The 23,402-nt window shown below is 41.3% G+C and overlaps 2 protein-coding genes across 6 annotated transcripts in view; one reads left to right on the forward strand and one right to left on the reverse strand.

Annotated features, from left to right (window-relative positions):
* Positions 1-187: 187 nt before the first annotated feature.
* On the reverse strand, positions 188-4,694 carry LOC124635489 (vacuolar protein sorting-associated protein 26C). 4 transcript variants are annotated; one of them, XM_047171344.1, is made up of 7 exons: positions 4,499-4,693; positions 3,962-4,105; positions 3,642-3,890; positions 3,412-3,564; positions 2,866-2,962; positions 2,516-2,641; positions 188-345 (listed from the first exon to the last, which is right to left on the reverse strand). In XM_047171344.1, exons 1-7 carry the CDS (start codon positions 4,556-4,558, stop codon positions 260-262), a joined length of 915 nt encoding a protein of 304 aa, XP_047027300.1. In that variant the 5' UTR covers positions 4,559-4,693; the 3' UTR covers positions 188-259. The 4 variants fall into 4 exon arrangements, with proteins under 4 accessions (XP_047027300.1, XP_047027299.1, XP_047027302.1 ...); XM_047171343.1 differs by having other exon boundaries at positions 3,412-3,567; positions 4,499-4,692; XM_047171346.1 differs by lacking the exon at positions 3,642-3,890 and having other exon boundaries at positions 3,412-3,567; positions 4,499-4,694.
* A 488-nt stretch (positions 4,695-5,182) lies between these two features.
* Positions 5,183-23,402, forward strand: part of LOC124635486 (kinesin-like protein Klp68D) — a 36,293-nt gene continuing 18,073 nt past the window's right edge. Inside the window, exons 1-5 of one of the 2 annotated variants that reach the window (XM_047171340.1) lie at positions 5,183-5,582; positions 10,029-10,115; positions 11,305-11,430; positions 17,533-17,805; positions 20,691-20,884. In XM_047171340.1, the coding sequence (XP_047027296.1) occupies positions 5,478-5,582; positions 10,029-10,115; positions 11,305-11,430; positions 17,533-17,805; positions 20,691-20,884 (785 nt within the window). In that variant the 5' untranslated portion in view covers positions 5,183-5,477. The remainder of the gene's footprint in view (positions 5,583-10,028; positions 10,116-11,304; positions 11,431-17,532; positions 17,806-20,690; positions 20,885-23,402) is intronic. The other variant, XM_047171341.1, reaches the window with a different exon arrangement.

The raw sequence follows: 23,402 nt of genomic DNA on the forward strand, positions 1-23,402 counted from the left end.
AGACGGTGGGACTCGAAGTAGTAGTCCTACACAATACACAACTGAAGTCTACAAATAAATATGTATTAAAGTTTTTGTAGATACTGAAAATGAAACTTGAAACTCGTAGTAATTCGCTCGGATCGCATAATCTCATGTTCCATCAGGGTGCTACGATATGAAACTGAAAATGGATAAAAACAATAAATAATACGTATATCTTTATTTGTAATATAAATAGAATAGATTAATTAATAATATTTATCTTAAATCTACAGAACTATCTACTCCTCAGGAGCAGTATTGGAAAATTTTCAGTAACTAAATAATCGTCATCGAATATAACCGCGATGTTGAGTTCGAACTCTGAAATAAAACATAAGAAAACGTTATCATCATCTGCTAGTATAGATAGTTCAACTCAGATTTGCGCGCGGCCCTATGTGTGCGTCGGCTTGTAAATATACAACTTTCATTCGTGTGACAGTGACGTCGTCCGAGCATGACGTGTTCTTATCGCTTTTTGTTATGGGTACAGTCGTTTACGAAAATGTCTAGTTCTTCACGGAGAAAATGTTTAAGGAGTCAGGTAGCGTTTCAAAAAATGAAACAACATTCAAAGCTTTTTATTATTACATTTTACAGTTTTTCATTATTTTCTCATAAGTTTTTTCAAATTGACGTTGACAGTATCTAAGAAATAAGTGAGGTGAAATATCTAAGATGAATTAAATACTCCTTACATATTTTCTAGATCTCGGGGTACGCGGACAATAAATAAAAGTGTGGACTAAGAATGTAAAAAGACGTATAATCTAGTATAATAATGTAAACAAAATGTGTGAGGAATTTTAAAAAATAATATTGCTTCGCATAATGTCGACCAAAATAAGACGGAAATAATGAAACTCATAAATGAACGTTTAAGTCATATTGATGAAGGGATGTTGGGTAATACTTGTCGACATGTACAAAAGAAAAAAGAAAAATACTATAGACATTTTGACATGGAGTCAAAATTTATAATTTACCTCGGTGAGAGTAGCGAATCCGAAAATTCATCATTTGATTTTTCAAGTAGCGATTCAGAATCATTATAAATAAATAAACATTAAATTACGTAATAACTGTTTTTCTTTAAACAGCCGTAACCCCTAAATAACTGTATTTGTACCCGACTGTACCTCTTGTCACGCACACAAAGTCACTGTGTATGTACAAGGGTTACCCACACATAAGGCCGCGCGCAAGACTTGAACCAGGCCTCTGTCACTCGACGTACTTGCGCGCGATAAATGCCTACCGCTCGCTGGGTTACCGGTAGCCCCACGCGGCTCAGGGCTTTCAATAGTCACACGCGCCGCGCGCGTTCCAATATTATTATTTTTATTTCGTGGCATGATGTTGGTTTTTATTAGGTTTTTTAAGCTACCTAATAAACTGATGGGTTAGTTTGAGTTGTGTTGGTTTATATGCGACTATTGTAAGATTTAGAAACATTTTATATTTAGGAACTGATCTAGTAATTCAATTTTTTAAAATAAATTAATACTTATCTACTTCATGATTTTAACAACAGAGATCATTAGGTACTTATTTTACTTTAGATACCTACTTAGTTATATGAACTGTATTGTGAGTTTTGTAGCTCAAAACACATCTCGAGTGTAAGTAGGTATAGTTCTGGTCCAATTTAATGACGACTCGGAGCATTACGCGTGTCGCTACGCAGAAACCAATTTTAGGTATGTATCAACACTCGACGGAGTTGTACCATGTGGGGTATGGCACTTGTGCTCGAAAAATAGTTGGAAACCGCCTTTGATTTTGACGAAAGCTTTACTTAAGTACTTACCTATGCTTACGTATTAGGTAATATTTAGTAATATGTACCCATACTCCATTTTAGTAGGCAATACAATAGTTAACTTAAGAAGAATATTCTTGATATTACTTTTTATTTAAAAACTCAGTTTAAAAAAAGACTATCTTAAAATAAGCGTAACTTTGTTTTCCTACTTAAATATTAATAAATTGTAAGAAGCAACCCTAAGCACGGCCACGGCACGGTTGCGGTCACTGAACTGTGCGCTATCGCATTGGAATAACAATCAAGCGCTTGAGCTTTTAAGGTTCATTTTATAACGCAGCTAGGAATTTGTAGGTAGTTGGGGAACTTGTAGGTGCTTATAACAGTAGGTATGGACTTTTTTGTATGGAGTGATTTATCTGTTACGTAGTAACTATTATAAATAATCTGTGGTTGAACTTACTATAACTACGTACACAAAAAATAACACTATCATTGATACCCGATTATGTGCATTTGATTTACAAATGCACTCCAGACCTACTGGACCGATTTGAAAAATCTTGCTGAGTTTGATAGAAGGCTATCTGTAGGTTTAGCCGGGTGAGCGGAGGAGTTCCGAAGGGACGCGGGTGAAACCGCTAGAGGAGTGCATATTTGACACGTTTTTGGTGCATGGTTGTATGCATGTTGTCATTTAGATGTGTGATGTATCGCGCAGCATACCTATCTTGAAGTTGACGGTGGTGGTGGTGGGGCAGGTGAAGAGCCGCGGCAGCACCATGTGCAGCGGCACGTCGCGCGCGCGGCACACGTCGCCCTCGCCCACCTGGATGTTCTGGATCTCCGTCGCTGAGTACACAACACACTCCCGTCACTTTCCTCTACCTACTACATCTGTATACTGCATGGACAATATACGAGTGCCGTACAGCCTGACAAACTACGGCAAGCACTTATCAATTTAAAGTAAATGACCTTGAAAGCTAGAATTACAAGTCCGCATTCGGTACATATAAACAATGTTGCAATACTTATAGTTGAATGAATGTAATGTGACGAGCTTATGCACTGACCGTCCTTGGAGTACCCCTCGGCACAGCCGCAGGTCTCCACGCGCACCAGCTGCAGCTCGATGGAGCGGATGGGCACCGAGCACTCGTCCACGCGGATCTGTCACAACACACAACTCTTCTATAATATTCATTATGTTTTGACATTACATACTAATCAATTATGTCAACCATGAGCTATCAGAGGAGGATCTAGGCATTAACAAAGGTGATGAAAATTCACACGTGTAAATTCAGGTACTTAAATAAGGAGGTACATAGAATATTTAAGAAGTTCATCAGATTACGTAAGAGAAAGTAAAGTAGATAGCGGTAGTACTGTGGATAGTACACATATAAGGCAGGATGAAAGGATTGGGAGTAGGTACATAAAAAGAAGTGTATTTAACAAATACAATGAGTTGTGGCGTTGTGGACATGTCAAGTACGGTAAATCCGCCACAGTCATTTACGATCACTCATTAAATTATTAATACTTGTTTTAGTCTCATGAGGAAAATCAGCCCTATCACGAAACAAGATAGTGTATGTTTGAGTGCTTCGCAATACCTTCCCAGTGAGCGGCTTGTCGAGCGCGCAGACGGTGGAGTCGATCTCGGCGTATATCTGGAAGTGCGGCATGGCGGCGCGGCTGCCGGCGCCGGCCGCGCGGATGCTGGCGGGCGTGATCTCGCAGCGCACCGGCTTCACCGGGCCCGCCTCCTGCTGCACACACGCCGCGTTGCACATACATACCGACTTCATCACAACTACCCAACAACAAATGATGCAACTCTTACCTGTCTGTACTGTACAAAGAACTGACAACTGGCATTGACAGGCTTATTGAGGAATGATCTCTTCATGCTACACTTGAGAGTGTACATGATATTAACAAACACTCCATGATAAGTTTCCAATAGGCCAGGGTATCCCGGGGAGACTGCCTGCCGGGCTCGGAGGGGCATCTCAAAGGGTATCTCGGTGATACCCACAGGGATCTTGCCCGGAGGAGCCAGTTCAATGCATGTGTTTATTAAGTTTATTGGCTGTAAAATGTAAATTCTTTTATTTATTTATAGTACATTACTTATACTTGAAATTTTCAAGATTCACCAACCTTGATACTGTTTGAGAATGCCTCGAAGATGCCAACATTCTTAGTACTGAGCTGCAGGTTGACGGAGCCCTCCATGGTGAGGGAGAGTCCTTCGTGTCTGACATCAGAGTTGCTCTCCACCACCACTACTCCCGCAATTATTTCCTGGAATGGTATAACTTATTCTATTGCATCACATGCATGCTGTGCTACTATCACTATACATGCTTTATGTTTTCTGTTGTTATTTATTGTAACACTGATGAATTTGCAATTGATTTATGTTACTTTTGTTTTTATATCCAGTTGGATGAAGTAATACTCTCAAGAGCTCAAAGCTTGTAGTAGTGTGTAGTCAATGTACTGATGCTAAATCTTAGAGCATGACTTAATGCTGCCTGATACTTTTCACTGCACAAGTTCAGTTATACCTAGCACGAGCAGAAGCAGTAACCGCTCCTCAGGTGGCCATTAAAGGATCTATTTACATATCAGACAGATATACGATACAATTCGTAAGTAAGATGAGCATTTAATTTAACAAAATTTCTAACTTACGCCCTCATGATACACTTTGCTGGCTCTTTTAAGCACAATTGCGGTTGAAATGGCAGACATTGCAATTTTCTCCTAAATATAATACAGAGTTTATTTTGTTATACTTAAGTGTCTCAAGTGGTCTCAAGACAAGAGACGGACTATAAATAAACATCAGTTTATAAAAGTTATAATAATTCCGATAATGTATCGTACACAACACACAAGTACACAAACTGACAAACATTCATTATTTTTTTTTATGGAACAGATGGTAGTAACAGTGACACTCCTGACACTTAAGTGAAGTGTCAGAACATCTTGTTAGCTGCCCGCTGAACATTTCCTTGTACAAGGATCCTTGAAATATTAGAAGAAAAGAGGAAAGGTTGGGATTGCAGAAAGATAAAAAGCAAAAAAATAAAATTTTGTTATTATTGTCGAGTTTCTGTCCCTATGTATTTTTTACATTTGCAATAATCACATTGACTGTCAAAGTGCGTGTTTTCCTGCTGAGCGAAGTTGTGTAGTACAGTAAACGTCATTTATGTTTTAGGTCTTTAAGATTGTATTCGATTTCGTGATCTATCGCAATGACTTAAAGTATAAAATACTTATAGACCTATCGTTCCATAATTTCAAACTTCAGTGCAGATGTGTACACCGCAGAAACTTGTTTTCGTTTCACTGACATGCGCAGCGGGAAAATAAAGTCAAATCAAATGGAATCAGTTGAAAAGTATGTCCGCTAGTGGCGGTCGGCTGCGAGACGTCTGTTTTAACTAATTTACGATTTTTATTTATATTGTTACGTTTCTAAATATTTAATCGTGTTGTTCAGTTTTTAATAATATTGTGTGTTGGTTTATCGGCTGTACAGTTATTGTTTTTTACGAAATCTACTGGAACAGGTGATGCCGATAAGGGTTCCCCGAATGGATCGATATCGGTGACTGCGAGCTTGGACGAAAAATTACGCCAAGAAAGGGGTTGTTCCAAGATGGAGAAGTCGGCTCGGCCACGGACGGCTCTCAACGAGTGCGTGAAGGTGGTGGTGCGATGTCGCCCGCTCTCGGAGAGAGAGAAGAACGAGGGCTTCGAGGAGGTGAGGCAGCACTTGATATTGTTTATGTCGCCAGGCTGCGCGGGATAGGTGCGTCGTATGCTCTCGGCGGCTCTACCGCCCCACTGTGTTCTCATTGACTGTAATGTCTCAAATAATGCAGGCACGCGATGCTGTTTTTAATAACAATAGGCGCGAGCTGGGTTCCTCAACATCGACGTCTGTTTACCAATAGTGGTTTAGGTTCACGTATCAACTTGTATTGCTTGTAATTGAAGAAAGGGGACAGGCGTGAATCAGGTGCGTGGGCCCGCATTCCTTGCAAAATGTACGCCTATGCAAACATAGACATTGTACTAAATACGACAGCTATAATTCGTTATACAATGGAGCTCAATATTAAATGAAGTAGCACCTACTTCAAACATCAGGTGATTGCAGTGGATACTCAGTTATTGCTTGTCTTGACTCACTCCTTATTGCCTTCTACCTTCGCAGACAAATAAATAAAATATGTAAATGTGACTGACAGCTGATAACAGATATTTTCTTAAAAGATTGTTTTATAAGCAGATACCTTCTTATGTGGCCTACAAACAATTATTTACTGCATTGTAAGCACTGTATTGTTGTTAGTGCAAGTTTGTTTGTCATGCTGTTTATCTAATTTATAGTTATCAAAAATATAAGATTCAATAATATTTTTCAAACATTATTCTTAAAGTAGAGATACCTATCTATCAATTAGAACATTCATGTAGATGGAAGGCTATGAAGAAGACCTGTCCCAGCAGTGAGTGGGACAATATAGGCTAAATGAAATAAATAGATAAAGTGACTGTGACGAGGCAGGACTGGACCTCAACATTTGTGGTGTCACCTACAATAATACTTACAAGTGTTTGGCCGACACTTCATCGAACAAAATGACTCTGCATCAACATAGAAGCACTTCTTTCACTTGAAGTGTTGGATAGGCTCAGCTCTGATTCACAGTACACGATGCAGTGTGAATCATGCGTGCTAGATAATCAATGTTGATTGTAAACAATGAACTAAATAGGAAGACAGCGCTTATCTGTAATGCCGTTTGAGTCAGCTGTTTATAGGAGCGAGTTACTAACAAATAGATTTAATTTTGCAGCTAAAATAAAATTCCCTATATTTAACAAAATACTAAGACATTATGAGGAAATACTTGGAATTAAATTGACTAATGTGATTGATTCCTTATTGAAGGAAACATACATGCTACAAAATTCTTGGTATAATATGAAACATGAAAAGTTTCAAGAATCTGTGCCAAAAACACAGTATATATATATTTTTAGCCATCTAATTAATTACTATTGGTACTCAAGATTCCTGTTTACAAAAGGAGGAAGGAAGGCGGGCAAAGCAGCTTCCCACAGCTACAGAGATGAGTGAACACATTAGCGTAGTGGTCATGCTGCGCCGGCGCAGACAGGTTCACTAAGTAGGTTTAATTACGTAGTCGTGGTCGCGGTGTCGCGAACAAAGCGCTCGTCCCGCTAACTGCACGCGCCATCATTGTGTGTGACAGCAATTATCGCACAGGGGCCCGATTCTCCTAATTTTACTTAAGCGCCATTCGATTGACGTTCGACTCGATTCGACTGAGATCCAATCCCGACTCGATTACGATTGAAGCGTATGTGGCATTCCGCAATTTTTTCTTTGAAATAAACGTTTTTATCCTTTTCTGTCATCCAATAATGAATCGTTTTGTCTGCAAATGATTTACGATTGCAAAATGATTCTACAGCAAACTACCGTATAGACCAAAATCACCAAAATAGCAGACCAATCGCACACCAATCAAATGTCAATCGAATACGATTGGTCTTTTATTAGTAGCAGAATGCCCGATATGGTTTTAAAACTGCTGTTACGATCATATTACGATTCGATTTCTATTCGATTTTGACATTATTAACTTAGGAGAATCGGGGCCCTGATCGTCCTTATGCAAGAGATTTGCGACTATAATTAACTGCATAAATCTATGAGAATACTTCCGACCTCAGGTTGTTTACTTGCCTTACTTAGTAGTAATTAACATGCGTGTGATTTTCTATGCACTCCATGGTAATGACCAAGCGCTCTCTGGCGCCTTATTCATACATATGCAGCATGATAATTACTAGGAGAATTAACAGAAATGCTAATGAAACAGAAATGCCGGCTGTCAGTTGAACATCTTTAGCAGTCGTTACGGGTAGTCAGGAGCCAGAAAGTTTGACAACCAGTTTTACCAAGAGGTATCATGTTGCCCTGGTTGATTAACTAGGTTGTGGAAGTCAGATAGGCAGTCGCACCGTGTGGCACCTAGTACTCAGCTGCATACGGTTAGACTGGAAGCCGACCCCAACATGGTTGGGAAAAGGCTGGGCAGATGATCGACGATCCCGAAGTTGTGGTTCTTAACATATTGCTTGTTAATCCCTTTCATTAGCAATTAGCAGGTTTTGTAATTGGTATAAGTTGATAGATATTGTTGAAAGGCACGAAAGGCAGGCATACCGAGACGAGTTGTCCTGCGCGCATGTAGGTACCTACATGAGTGGTAATGTCCATACGCAGCCGCGCCATATTGGGAGCTCGTCAGCTGGCGCGCTGCACAGAAGGCCGTGGACACTCGCATATCAAGCATTGTACTTATTTCTCACTCCAGCTTGCAATCGTTGGGTTGCTTTCAATGTTTTACTGAACTACCGACCCTTTTTTTGGGGGTTCAGCGTCGATCGTGTGATGTAATTTGCTGGCCATAAATAGACTATTATGTTTCAGTGAAAAATTACCTAGGTATTAAAGTTTATTTGCACTTGACGTGTCTCTAAGTCTCAACAAACATAAAACAACCCACGTTCAACACGTTCAGTCGCCAGAAATAAATTTGCCGGTTGTATATTTTTTTCTATAAATTGTATTGATAGCGCTGACGAATTGTCAAACGATTTCGCGGGAAATGAACTAGCGGAATATAAACGAGACAAAAAGTCATGTCTCACGTACTACCAGCTCAAGATTGAAGTTTGGTAGGTAATATATTTTTTGAGTCGATCCTCTTTCAGCATTGTGTATCAGACGGCGAGATGGCGACGCTAGTTTTTGCTGCGGTGAAACCGAACCAGGCGGCTAGCGGTTTCTGTATTGCTGCACTCACAAAACATTTTACTGGCTATTCGGAAACTTAACAGCTTTGAAATCGACCTTGAGGGATACGAGATTAATGATCAATTTGCTGGTTCTTGCGCAATAATTGCCTGCACAATTAGGTGCATTATGTTGCGAAAATGTAATTTCCAAGAGTAGCCGGCGCGTGCCGTACGAGTGCGCTTTGTTGTGTGCAGCTGCCCTAGACACATTTCATTTCGTAATTTTGGGTCAATTAGACAAATTCAATATAATATAGTTTGTAAAAGGCGTGATGACTGCGTTAAAAAGTAGTGTTTTTTTGTATTCTAAAAAACGGACTAATTAGGTACCTACTTCATAAACCGTGCCTATAGTATTCAAGTCGTTATATGTATAAACTTCATAACATTCATGCAAGTAACTATGGGATGTTAACATTCAGAGGTACTTTTACTTTATCTACAACTGTAAGTATAAATGCATAGATAAAAATATTTTGCCATAGGTGAATACACGTAAATGACCCCTATACGTGAACACACTGTAGGCACTGATGTATTGCCGCTAAGTTATGAAATCGCAGATACATTTTCAGCGGGCTGAAAGCGGCCGTCGCCCGTGACACGGCGACGCACGCGCACCTACCCGTGAAAACTGCCGCACTATGACACTACGTTATTTCCTGTTGCACCTGCGAACTGACATGTACACCACTTAGTTTCTATAAGAATTTAGAACCAGCCCCACTGAAATAACTAGGCGTTTTTTTAGGATATAAGGTGCGATGTTTATTTTTAGGTAACAGTCAATTATAGCATTTAACATTGCAGCTCTGATCGCTAAACAGTTTAGCTACATTTAGAGCCGGAAGAGAACACTTCAGGCAACATTGACATGGTTCGTTACAATAGCCACTGACTTTGTCCGATTTGTTCTTGAGCAGGAGAACGCTAACCTTCAAGCATTTCAGGGTCTGAGTAACTTCTCTAACAACCTTGAGTACTTGTAGTTTCATTCGTGATTGTCTGATACGTTTACCTAGACCGTGATGTCAAAGTTCATTTTATCTCGTGCAGTTTGTTTCTATAACTAGGCTTTCAGCAACTAGGCAATTCGGCAAGGTTATTAAAGAAATATAAGATTTTCAGCAAACCTTCAAATCCAGCACTTTGATTACATTGAAGTCTCGCCAAGTCCTCGAGTACGTACATATGTAATCGGTGCAACACATTTCAATTCAGCTGTATCTGATTGTGCTGATGATAAACTAATCTTTATGCTTAGTAGTACATTGAAGATATTCTCTAGCATGCGTTTCAAACTGTCCAGGTGAAGAAAGCGCGCGAGCAGACCTGGTACGAGCGGTTGTCCACGAAGACGCCGGCGGACAGTAAAAAGTTTGATGGGCGTTTACAGGTGCGACACGAGCCGGTGGCGAGCACTAACACCCGGGAACACGCACTAACTCGGACTGGTCGCCTCCCCGATACCATGTAGCCTCCATCACCGTTACCTGCAGCAGTTTTTATAACAGACCATTTGGTGATTGTGTAGGAATATTCAGTTGTGATTGCTGGTGTCAAACAGTTGCAGTTGCCTCTTTTTTAATAATTAATTTATAATTGTTAAGAAATTCAAGTCATAAGATATCCTTGCAACTAGAAGACGATATAGGACTTGCAGTTAAGAGAAATAATGATAAATTGCGCAGTAGTATCACACGTCGTTAACATGAGGTGGTGGTTTAGTTGAAATCGATGCTTATTGATTCGAAGGACTGGGCGATGCCTGATTGGCGTACCTATCGTCCTTACACATAACACGCGATAGGGAATTTCTAATGGCTCACTAACTGGCGGGGTCAGGACAGGTTTTGGGAAAATCTCACTAAAGCAATCTGACAGTAAATTATCATCAAGGACCAGCTTTAAACTATGAAAATACCAAATAATATTTAATGGCTAGCCTTCTTTTGCTATGCCGTAAAGGGTCCTAAAGAGTTTCCAGATCATGCTGGTTCTACAAGAGGACACATTATTTGTTTCATAGAAATTCACTTATTGAAACATGGCAAAATATGCCACTGGTACCATAGTATAAAGCGTAGATGAATAAAACATGAATTATAGAAGTGGGCGTGTTTGAGAAACTCAGAATCGATAAACCGCCTGACGTCTAGACTCGCATCATTTACTTTAATAACTTCATCATAATAAAGTGAATCGCTCTGTTGAAGTTTTCCACGACATCCTTAGGTCGACAACATGCGACTGGGTCAGGCAAATCTTTACTTTTTATTGAACTTCAAATCCTTTGTATTAGATCTCGGAATCGAAAATATTTCTGACGTTTTCTTGTTTGTCCACAAAAACGAGCGACAAATGCGGAAGAAACCGTTCATGTAATTTAAGTGAGCTTTTTTCTAACAGCTAGAGGCCATACTATCCTGTAGTTAAAGGTTATTTACCCGGGCTTTGGAGAAGGTGCTGCTTTGATAATAATGACACACAGTATGAAGCAAACGAATGGCTGGTAACCTAGTGTATCTGGTTATGAGCAGTTCTTTGTCTGAGTACTTTGTTGTGTAACGCGATGTGTGCGACAGGTGGTGAAGGTGTGGCCGGAGCGCGGCGCGGTGCAGGTGTACAACCCCAAGGGGCAGGACAAGATGTTCACGTACGACGCCGCCTACGACGCCAGCGCCGACACGCAGACCATGTACGACGAGATGGTGAGTTGCACACTCTTACATTTACTGTAGGTTAGTAGCCAATTACTAGGAGGCCCTACCAATAGTGGCTTCTCGTCACATGCCCATCATGCCCAATGGATATAAGGCATCTGAATAGTGGATGTTTCTACCAGTAGAAGTTCTATGTGGCTCATTCATCTACAATTCTACATAATAACTCGAACAACCGTGAGCTGGCCCTTATCGATTTATAAATTACAGATCACGGTAATAAACCTATGTATGAATTGGTAATAGTCGCGGGACTAGAGTAAATGCAGTTTTAAATAGTTCGCTTTGGTACACGTGTCCCGCAGTTCACTCTCATGTCTTAAGAAGTGGTCATGCTCTGTTCCATCAATCGAGCATAGCAAGACTCACGAGTATTGCCATAGGTAACCACTAACCTTTGAATGGGATCTGCATTGAAATGTAACGTCAGAATGAGAGTTCATTTTGAAACGTTTTGTATGAATTTAGATAAAATAGTTCATCGATAATAGAGTGTGCCTCTAACTAACATCTCCACTTAATAATTCAGTCCATTTATTTTTGTCTCAGTATGTTTATGAGGTTTCATAAAGTTTCATATTTTTAAATAGATTGTAGTAGCTCGTTCCATAACAATGTTATCTTGACTCTTATTGAAAGAGAATAAACTTGATTCCTCAAGTGTAGTGGAGTTGTACAATGAAACCGTGTTAGATCAGAGCATAAAACGTATTAGTGTGTTAGCGCAGGAAGTGTGTCAGTTTCAGTGGAGCGTTGTATAATATATCGTAAACGTACGAATATCAGGAGAAATCTGTTGGTCCGCGCGGCGCATTCCCCGGCGCGACGCACGCGCGCCCGCGCCGCGCTACTATTGCCAAAATATTGCTCTGCAGCCGGAGCCGAGGCGAGTCCACGACCACCTCACAGTATAAACCCATGTACTTACAGGGAATCTATTACGTGAAGCTTCACACATCTTTATGATTACACGTCCTCTTAAGCTCTTACTTCACGTTCCTAGCATTATGATGTTCATTTATAATGATGTTAGCCTTCTGTATGTATATTTATGTATTATTCCGCATGCACTGGATTCGACGTGACAAGATATTTTATTTTAGAAAATAGTTTTTGAACATTCCCGGGAATGTAAGTTTGGTAATCTATTACATATAATAAATCTGTAAAAAAACTGTGTCTGTACATTGAATATATTAAAAAAATATTAATTGGGTGGGGTTTAGAAACAGTAATGGAGCACAAATCCAAAAAAAAAATTCTGTCTGTATGTCTGTATGTCTGTATGTCTGTTTGTTTGTACACGCTAATCTTCGGAACTACTGGACGGATTTCAATGATTTTTTCTTTGTTGTATCAGTATTAAACCTGGTCAACATATAGGCTATAATTTATCTTCGAAACTTGAAGACCTGATGCAGAACACCAACAGACCAACAAAACTATAAGAGATACCAAAATGGTGCCATAGCAAAAATTGTTTCATGTGATGAGCATTTTCAGCTGAGATAATAAATTTTAAGATCTGGAACACCTGATGTGGAACCCCAAGAGCCCAACTTCTCTGTACCATATACAGGTATGACGTTTTAGCAAAAGTTGTTCAACTTGATAAGCACTTTCTATTGACTTATACAAATTGAAGATCTAAAACACCTGATGTGGAACTCCAGGGGCCCAGCTAGACTATAGCATATAGAGGTGTGACGTTTTAGCAAAAGTTGTTCAATCTGATAAGCACTCTCTGTTGACTTATAAAAATTGAAGATGTAAAACACCTGATGTGGAACCCCAGGAGCCCAGCTATACTATAGCATATAAAGATATGACGTTTTTGCAAAAGTGGTTCAATCTAATAAGCACTCTCTATTGACGTATATACATCGAAGATCTGGAACACCTGATGTGGAACTTCAAGAGCAATAATACACTTGAAATGTATAGAAACGAATGTTATGAAATAGGTATGGTGACACAAAACCGACGATTATCCCTTTATACACTATAGAAATATGAACTCAAGGACAATCCCCGGTGGACGTCGTTAAAAAAAGACAATCCCCGATTCTGTGCTATACCATTGCTAACTGTGGATGAAAACTACTTGGGCTATTGTGATGGGATGCTAATGGACTAGGAATGGGGAAACTACGGGAACTATGGCACCTGCCGATGACAATGTATTAGATACATGTAAAAATTGCAGGTGGAGACTTCGCCAGCTCACTTACTGTACAGATTAGTCACTGAATAGCAACAAGAGGGCAACAGGGACATGAGCGGCTGAAGTGTGAGAATACCTCGGCGGATTTTAAACGCAGATTACGCGCTCCCTGTGGGTCACTTACCACGAGGCATCCTCCGAGCAGGGTTACTAACCCTGCTCTAGCGACTCCACTCTGGACGGCTAAGCCAAGCCAGAGGCTTGAGACCTACCCCCGTCATGGTTCACTCCGACCGGCCGGAGATGGGGGCAGTATATTCTCCCTGGAGAACTCAGTATATATAGCCCTGCGGGGTAGCTACTCCCCGTCATCAGCCTCAGATGTCCTGCGGTGCTTATAGCTCATTATTATTGTCGTTATTCTCTCAAGAGCCTTTATCCCAATTATGTTAGAGTCGACTTCCAGTCACGATGCAACTGAGTACCAGTGTTTTACAAGGAGCGACTGCCTATCTGACCTCCACAACCCGGTTACCCGCTCAACCCAACACCCCTTGGTAAAACTGGTCAGACTTACTGGTCTGACTACCCATAACGACTGCCAAGAATGTTCAATGACAGCCGGAACCTACAGTTTAACATGCCTTCCAAATAACGGTCATTGGTATCCAAAATATACGTAGAAAGTACATACGAACTTAGAAAAGTTGCATTGGCAGGTACTTGCCAGACCTGGAATCAAAGACGTTCTCTACCCTATAAACCACCACGACTTCCACTAAGTCACCACGACTTTGTTATCTATTTAATGTTTTTTACGTAATAATACGTGTAATATTTTTGCCACACACAACTTAAATGCGGACTAATTAGAATCACTACTCTTATCCCTATGGTCGCGTCTATTGCGGTTCAGTTCTCAGCGTTTTGTTTAGTCTGCTGTGCTTTTGCCGTTGAAGTACAAAAATAAAATATATGTAACGTTTCTAATGCGTATTCCGTTGTTTTCAAGTCAACGGGCTCTTAAAATTCAATATCAGACGATTAAGATGATGATGATGATTTTGCTGACCCCGTAGTCGCTGGCATAAGGGACAGGATCCGCGTACGAAGTCGCGGGCAGAAGCTAGTTATTAATATTAGCTATAGCAAGTGAACATGTGATCCAACACGCGGAATTGTTGATTGCTCCCGTGATTTATTGATCAGATACACGCTTTGTGGGTTTAACACATCGTTTTACGCATTCTACGCTCGATAGATACCTACGCGTTGAAAATAATTTTGTCATCGTATCATATCGATTTCTTGATACATGTTACCTATCAAGGATAATCGAGGAACCAAAAAATCATAAGTGAAATACATAGTTAGGTAGATATACTCATCCTAGTTTTCGTGTTCACCGTGTTGACCACATAAGTGCAATGCACAAATAGCCAAATATGATGTGTAATAGGAAAACAGGTAGACAGTACGTAACGCGAGGCAGTCAGGTGACGCTAATCATATAATGGCGTGCGGCGAGAGTCCGAATCGAGCAGTCCGATGTATCACCGGCGGCACGCGACGGCTCCCGGCGCCGGGAGCTTACCCTCTGTGCCATTAAGGCCTCAAACCAGGATATACTGAACTTCTCTAACTCATGCATACAAAACATACCTTACATACTTAACGGCTTTCTATTTGGTTATATGGTAGCCTGTTTCTTTTAACTTATGATCGTCAAAGACGGGTGCTTGTAACGCTTTCATATAAAAGCTTATGAGTCCAGTTGATACAGATGCACTCGTACTCCATAAATTCCCCTGGTTGAACAGTAATGGCGGCGGGTGGGCGCAGGGCTGACTCCGCGGCGTCTGGGCGACGCGCTATTAATGTTGTCCAGCTGATCGCTTGGCAACGCGCCGCTCTTGAGCTTGACTTTGAAACTTTACGATCTAGTTCACGTTCTCGATCTCCGATACATACCTGAACGTCTATGTAGATCAGCAATTACGTCTGTGCTTACTATTGGTCAGCTTATAATGTTAGTAAATGTTTAATTTGAAGCGGGTAATTTGCGTTGGCACTGAACTGAATAAAATCTGCAATAGGCACGCAATATAAAAGCTTAGCTCGTTACTATACTACTGGTAGGTACTGCAAATGTAGCTGTAGACTGAGTACACAATCTCAATGTCAATTAAAGCGTGCGACGTGGTTCTAAGAGCGCTCGCATGCGGAAGGTAGCATCTTGCAGTGGCGGTGGCGCGCGGGCGTTTCCTTCCACTTTCTGTGGCTTGCCTTGGCGAGCTCGAAGGTCTTCAATGGTAGATGTTTTCTTAAAAATGCTGTGATTCAGCGTCGGCGTAGGCGGCGAGTACGAGACCAACCTCGCCGCGGCTGTATGGGCGGCTGGTTTGTGTTAGCGATTACTAATCCATTGTATTAGCACTATAATAGGAAATAACAGATAGATCGCGCGTACTCGCGGTGAGTTAGCCTGTAAAAAAGAAACAATGCTTTTATAAGCTCTCTCGTCAAAATGAACACAAGTGTTTACGAAGATTTCCGCATTAGACTAAACTTCTAGTCCTTGTCATAGTTAAAGACGGTTTACAAATATGACTTCATATTTTTTTCATTCTTTATGCATAAAGGTCGCAATTTTAGCGTTTTATGGCATATACCGGCAGCTTAGAGTAGTTTTATTGCAGTTTATACAATGCACGTCCGTGACATCGAGTACGAGGCGAGATACAGCTTCAGATAGAGCGCGCCGCGTTACTCACTCACAAACTAATTCAATTTGTTAACGTAGCTCTACTTTAATTGTTGATTACTTGCGCTTATGAATCGCTATTCATATTGAAATTGCCGTGAAAATAGATATTGTTGTCCGATCGCCTTTTGTTAAGCAAATAATTGATTGCGCGCCGACACTTGTTGGAATAATGCGCAGAGTACTAACAACACCCAGCTCCAGTTGCTGTCGGTAATGCAGCAGGTCAAACTCTATGCAATGAATTAATGCAGTTAAAGTACAAAGACTACTGCGAGTTACGGCTGGTAGGTACTAATATTTTGGTAGACGTTGTATTATGCGTAGAGGCACAAAGGAACAAGAAGAAGAATTTTCGCGCATCGCGTTGATTGAACCTTCTGCAAAATATTGTATGTTGGCTCGCGCGACCAAGGCTGTATGCGCGCTAAGCTCATAGTGACGTCACTCCTCCATAACATCGTATCGACCTTTTTCAGAACGATCATGTGTTTGCTTTTTATCGACACTTCGTAAAATTATATTTATCTCAATGAAATCATGACTGCGATACGGAAATTCAAGTCATATCGAATACAACCGATTGCTGATTAGCGTAATTTTGTTATGTACAGGACTAATTTGTATATTGAGAAACAAAACATTCATTCCTATGTAGTTATGTAATCCTCAAATGTCATGATTGTAGTACGCTTGCAGTAAATATTAATAAAATATCGTGGTAATTTCGAGCATCCAAAAGCTGCATCACATATTGACATCATCACCATCACTTATGTAACGTCAGCTGTATTCGCAGTAACGAGTAAATAGAAGTACACAAAAATGGCCACATTTACAGCGTGGTTCCGTAGCACGGGGGGCTGCAGTATAGAGCCTCCGGAGCCGTCTTGCTCACGCGCATACTCGGCGCTTATATGCCGATGTGACGCGCGGCGCGTGCGACTAATGCAATGCTCTATTATTCAAATAGCATTTCAAACAATTAGTACTACACTTAGAAATGACTACTATTTGTGTAACGTTTTTGAATTGTATTTGTATGGGCCATACATTGAACTAAATTAACTTTATGGCGTATGTAGTAGTTCTTATTACTCCAAAAGTTCCCATGCAGTGTAATAGTGATGTGCGAGCGTGGAGTGACGATGGTGTGTTGCAGGTGCGGCCGCTGGTGGCGTCGGTGCTGGACGGGTTCAACGGGTGCGTGTTCGCGTACGGACAGACGGGCACCGGCAAGACGCACACCATGGAGGGCACGGCCGAGCACGAGGGCATCATCCCGCGCGCCTTCCGCCACATCTGGGCGCACATCGAGAACAGCGCCTCGCCCGACGTCACGCACCTCGTGTCCTGCTCCTACATCGAGCTCTACCTCGAGGACGTGCGCGACCTGCTCGCCAAGGACTGCAAGAAGCTCACCATTAGGGGACAGGTACGTCTCATGTCGCCCACTCTTAACTCAACCAATATTAGCGATGTCAATAAGACAGGTGCGATGTTGAGCCACCATGGCGCGCGCTCGTCATCGGGGTCACGGTTATGTTTAATTGTACTGTTTTGTTTGCTGTGTTTGTCATTATAATTATGTATTTGGATTTCCATTTGTAATGTTTGTTAAATAATGGTCGTTTGGACTGAACAGTTTTCATGATTATTTTAGAACATTACCATTACAATGGCTTGCTCGTTAGTATGTGGCTACAATGCCGGTAATTATTGCGCGGAAATAAATTAACGCGAAGTTTAGCAACTTCCCTCTGTTCGTGAATGCCTTTACGAATACGTACATATTGAATCCTTAATTGCGTTGCTTTGTGTCGTAAAAATTACGGAGTTATGACAGGCATTTGAGGTGGTCAGTTGACACCACACCATCGGAGAGGCGAGCGAGTATACAGTCGCAATCACGCAGCGCGACACTCACTTTCGTCTTAAATTCTTTACCATTGTAGTGTCTAAGACAAAATATGAAATCATCCCTTAAGTTCATAGTTACATTCAGAGTTTAGAGTCCCTGTAACGGTGAGTACAATGCACCCGCATAGCGTTCTTGATAACTACCTAATAGGTATGTTATGGTTCGATGTACGAAGTAAGCCTTCTGCGGAGTGTAGTTTGTGCTCGTCATTTGTTCGACAAATACAATTGTATAACCGTGACGGTGTGACATAACACGCGCCAGCTGACGCCCCAACGACCAATATTTCACGTCGCATTAGCACAGAACGCTGACCCCCTCCATGCACCACATTCATCACTTGACTGCAACCATTGACAACATTATACACAGCTTTCAGTCTGTACAAACTCTTTTCAGTAACAAACAACGTACCTAATTAGATAAACAAGACCAAAAATTGCATTTACTGCAAACAAACTAATTATCAGAGGTTTTGGTGTGAAAATGCACTGAAAAAGTTGACGTGAGTTCGAGGAAATTGATAAAGTCAATGTCATAAGAAAGAATTAAACTGATTAATTTTTTTTTATCGTTTATTGATAATGCGTGATAGTATTAGACGCGAAGGACAGGTGGTACAGCTGTGTCGGCGCGCGTCATCGCACCGGTGCCGCTTCCTCCCATTCTTCTAACTGACGAGCTTGCTTGCATTTGGCTGAAAGCCAACATCATTCTATGCTCTTGACGAACTTTATAGCGAATTACGTAATGGAAAGCGTTTCTGTAAAAGTTTCTATTTGCCGAATGATTTCCGGAAAAATACACTTCTCTTCCCTCCTCCTCCTTGCGTCGTATTCCTCAGTGCTGCAGGATTAACTTCTCTCTGACGGTGTCCCGCCAAGCCCGCATAAACGATAAAACAGCAAAAACAATAAAACCGCTTAAACTAAACCGCTTTAAGACGAGTGCCTAATGACATTGTAAGCAGGTCACGTGAATCTTATAATTGATGCGAGCGCGCCTCGTGGATCCTTGGCCGTTGCCGCTGAGCTGTGTGCCGGCTGTGTCGCGTGGGTCAAGGGGATAGCCGCCATAGCCAGGTGTGCCTACGCACACGCGTACTTCCAGTTTGATAGCACACGCTGTGTTGAGCTTTCATTTGATTAGAGATGTTATCGTCCTTTTTCCCAGTCATTACCTGCGTATTTTAAATAACAAGTCGATATTTTTATAAGCCATAATTGAGTTTTCCTGTTCTGAGGGAAGTATATTTCCTTTCGAGATAAATGTATTTGTTTGGCAAGTTTGCCAGTTAAAGTCAATAGGGGTAGAGCGCAGATAGCGCTGCGTGGAGCGGTCGCCTGGCGACGTCCACTCAAACAATAGCACATGCGGTACATGTGGCGCCGCCTCGCCGCTCATGCTCGCCTGGTACTCCACGCGTGTGGCGAAATCGAAAGTACTACAAACTCGCAAAAATAACATTACTAATAATAGCCTGAATCCACTTTATTACATACATTATGCATACCAACAGTTTTTTATTTATAAACCACATGAGTCATCATCGTAATACAGTTTTGCTAATCTACTGAGGATTTCATAGAAATAGTAATAAGATGTCCTATTTAAATGTTAAGTACAAGAGTCAGGCATTCGCAATAGCTCACAACCTTGGAATGCGTCACTCGGATGCGTCCGAAAATGTCTGCTTTCAGCGCATTGTGCAAACGATTACTTTACGTAATACACCACATTTAATATTGTGTACGTTTATGCAACCGCACATATGGTTCAGACTAGGCTAATATGCAGTTGTAAGTACAATTCGGCAACGCGTTGAGATCAAGGCCGCTATTAAACACGCGTTACAGTAATTACAACACAACGCGATTACTGTACCACTTGATGCAGACAATAACATGTTTCTTCGATTTCCTTAAAGCTCGCCCATGTATAACTTAACCCTTGCACACTCGTGAATATTTTCAATCATCTAATCTAGTACCTAATCTGTGCTACTACGTATTTTTCATTTTTCATGTGTACTCCTTCCTCTCAAACATTTTAATAAGCGAAATAGTCTTTATGTACAGTTTACCAAATCGCATATGAAGTAATATAACAAGCAAGCACTTAACTAATTAAAATGGGGTGCCTGTTAATTAGAGACGTTATTAAATACAATAGTGTTCACGTTTCACTTTCTTTGCATTGCTACCACTTTTTAGTTAACTTTTTAGCTATCTCTAGATACACTTCGGCGATTATAGAACAAGGCACGCAGGCCGCCTTGACATTTTATGCCTCAAAAATTATAATCAAATACAGCAAATATCTCATACAGCCGTTAAGTTGAAAACATAGTGTTTGCTATTAGAACGTGCAGGTATGTATGTATGGTGTTTGTTGGTCAGGAGCTGAACGGGTTCTACATCCCGGAGATGACGTCGGTGGTGTGCAAGAGCGCGGCGGAGATGGTGCGCGTGATGCGCGCCGGCAACCGCAACCGCGCCGCCGGCCGCACCGACATGAACGAGCACTCCTCGCGCAGCCACGCCGTCTTCCTCGTCACCGTCGAGACTGCGCACCGCAAGACCAACCGGATACGGTACGTCACACAACTACTACCCACGGTACCATATCATAAGCATACCTTCTTATTACGGACGTGATTCTTTCTGGTCTCGGGGAATGAACATGTAGGAAGAAAAATATTCTACACGAAAAACTGTTAGGGATAGAAATATTGAATTAGGAGTTAATTCGATACCATGTATATATTTGTATGTATCTACTATGCTATGGCATGTTATGAGTCAATTGGAGCACATTTCTCCAGTTCCTCAGCGTGACCTTATTACTGTGGAATATGGGCCGGACTGTGACGTCACTGCAAACAGAATAATAAAACAATCATACTAATGTCTGTCTGTGAGCTGAGCCTTACCGGCTGGTCGATCGATGCGGACACGTGGTCCGGGAAAACGAGCTTCACCTCGGCACTGGCCACAACCGCCCTTAGGTATACTCGTGGGTACAATACGGAAATAAATGCCGAGAAATGAACTCGGTACTTATACTTCTACAATGTAGCCTCATCTTAAATACGTTGACCCCGTCTAGACCAACGTATTGATTTGCCTGTATAGCTAGGTACATTCGGTAATTAACAACTCTGGATAAAGGATGCGATCCGGGCTGATTATGCCTAAATTGGTTTACTCATTCGTTGTACACGGAACATTGACCCTCCTTTGTCTGAATTGGCCACAATTTCAGACGGAAAATAAAAATGCTAGCTTTTGAATGTACATACATATTTAGGCGCTTCGCCAATCCTCCTACGCAAACAAAAATATGTAGGTAGGGTACCGAGAGACTTTAATTTAGAAGAAAGCTACACTGAAGCAAACATTTTACCGAAATATGAGAATAATTCTAAAGAAATGTACGAAATTAATGCACACATGCCCATGCACGAAAATGCTTTCAAGTGACGAGCTGTTAAATTGCGTTGGATATAGGAATCATCTTCAGACAAGTGCCAAATACCAACAGGAAAGTTTATTTAAATAAGCATTTGTGAGCCATTACGAGGACGTTACCTTGCTGGAAGGCAACCACAGCTGCTTTTGGAAGTTTAAAAAATGACGTCATTCAAATATTCCTTCATACAAGTGATCCATCCAGATGTATGATAAATAGGCATGTTGATTGTGTTGGTGAGCAAATGAAGTTGATTGGCGGCGAGTGGGCCGCGGGTGCCGGGAGCACTTGAGCGATGATGCGAGCGCTATTACGTGTTCAACCTTCATGTGCTGAACACTGAAGGAACAGACCTCTAGTCACGAGCCACCCGGGACTACACGCCGACCAGGTCATTATAAATAACCATCGCGACTCTACTGTCACTTGCACGTTGACATGAATGATCCCTGGATGGAGGAATGTAGCGAAGATGAAGATTTGATCTACAGGTAAGAGCACCCTTGAACAATTTCATCCAATAAGTTCACTGATTTATTGTATACATGACATATTACTGAGAATCCATCGGTCTTGACTGCACAAACTACAATTTTTCTGCCAATTTTGGAGTTGATTGAACACCTCCTTCATGCATGCACCTTGAAATGTGTTCCTGATGAACGGGCGCTGAGTCGCAAACATGGACAGTAATGCGCGCTGTAAACGCTAATGTATGCACGACAGGGAAGTCACGACACACCACGTGCGCGCAAAAACTTAATACTATCGTCTATCAAACTGCGTTTGTCGAGTGCGTGCTCAAGAGCTCACAGCAGAAACTCCACTAGCTCGTGTGCACCAGTTGCAACTGACGAAACTAGACCAAGAAGAAATAATATATATACATATGTTGCTTTAAATGCTGTTACCCGAATGGGTAATCTTACAGTGAGTTCCTTAACTCGTGCACAAAGTAGTAAAGCTAATGTTTGTAGCACATGTAGTCAGTGTGCCTTCTGTGGCGCGGTGTGTTGTGCGCGGCGAACTCGCGCGTGCCTTACATAACGAGACAATGATGTTTCCATCGCTACTACAGCAACAATGTGAACAACACACGAGCCTGTAGTGCTTCGCTGAAACTATTCATTCAGCTTCACTTACAGCTGCACAATGAACAACATCTTATTATTCACATTTTCAGCTCTAATTGCCTTATCGTGTTGGCATACCTCCAAGTGGTACTATTCTAGTTGGAACATGTCGTGTGTCACTGTACTGTAGAAGATTCTTGGAAATCTTGAAGATTTTCTCTTGAAGTGGAGATATTTATAATTTGATTTGTCGGAATCTTGCCTGTAAGAAATGAAATGAACAGCTAATATCAAAAACTCCAGATATGATGGGTCGTTTTAAGTGTTTGAAGGAATATCACCATCCGTATTTGTGTAAAGTGAAATATGATGTATTGAGCAAAACGCTGTAGGGAATGCAACGCTTTGCTGAATAGGGTGAAGCCTAGTGAGTCGCGGATTAACCCCGTTTCATTGAAAGCGCTGAAACGTGCCCCGCCTGCCTGCCGAGCACGTGCGGCACCTAGCTCAATGTAGTTCCTCTCATTAGTACACCAATGTTACTTGAACCATTCCTGAACGTGCAAC

Source organism: Helicoverpa zea, chromosome 13 (genome assembly GCF_022581195.2).
Source record: "Helicoverpa zea isolate HzStark_Cry1AcR chromosome 13, ilHelZeax1.1, whole genome shotgun sequence".
Lineage (NCBI taxonomy): Eukaryota > Metazoa > Arthropoda > Insecta > Lepidoptera > Noctuidae > Helicoverpa > Helicoverpa zea.

Bases quoted from the DNA above. Each gene is read 5' to 3' on its own strand.
- LOC124635489 (XM_047171343.1), bottom strand. From the start codon at position 4,558: ATGTCTGCCATTTCAACCGCAATTGTGCTTAAAAGAGCCAGCAAAGTG. The intron at 3,891-3,961 runs GTTGGTGAATCT...TACATTTTACAG, and splicing joins CATTCTCAAACAGTATCAAG to CCAATAAACTTAATAAACAC. The intron at 2,963-3,411 runs GTATTGCGAAGC...GTGTTGTGACAG, and splicing joins ACAAGCCGCTCACTGGGAAG to ATCCGCGTGGACGAGTGCTC.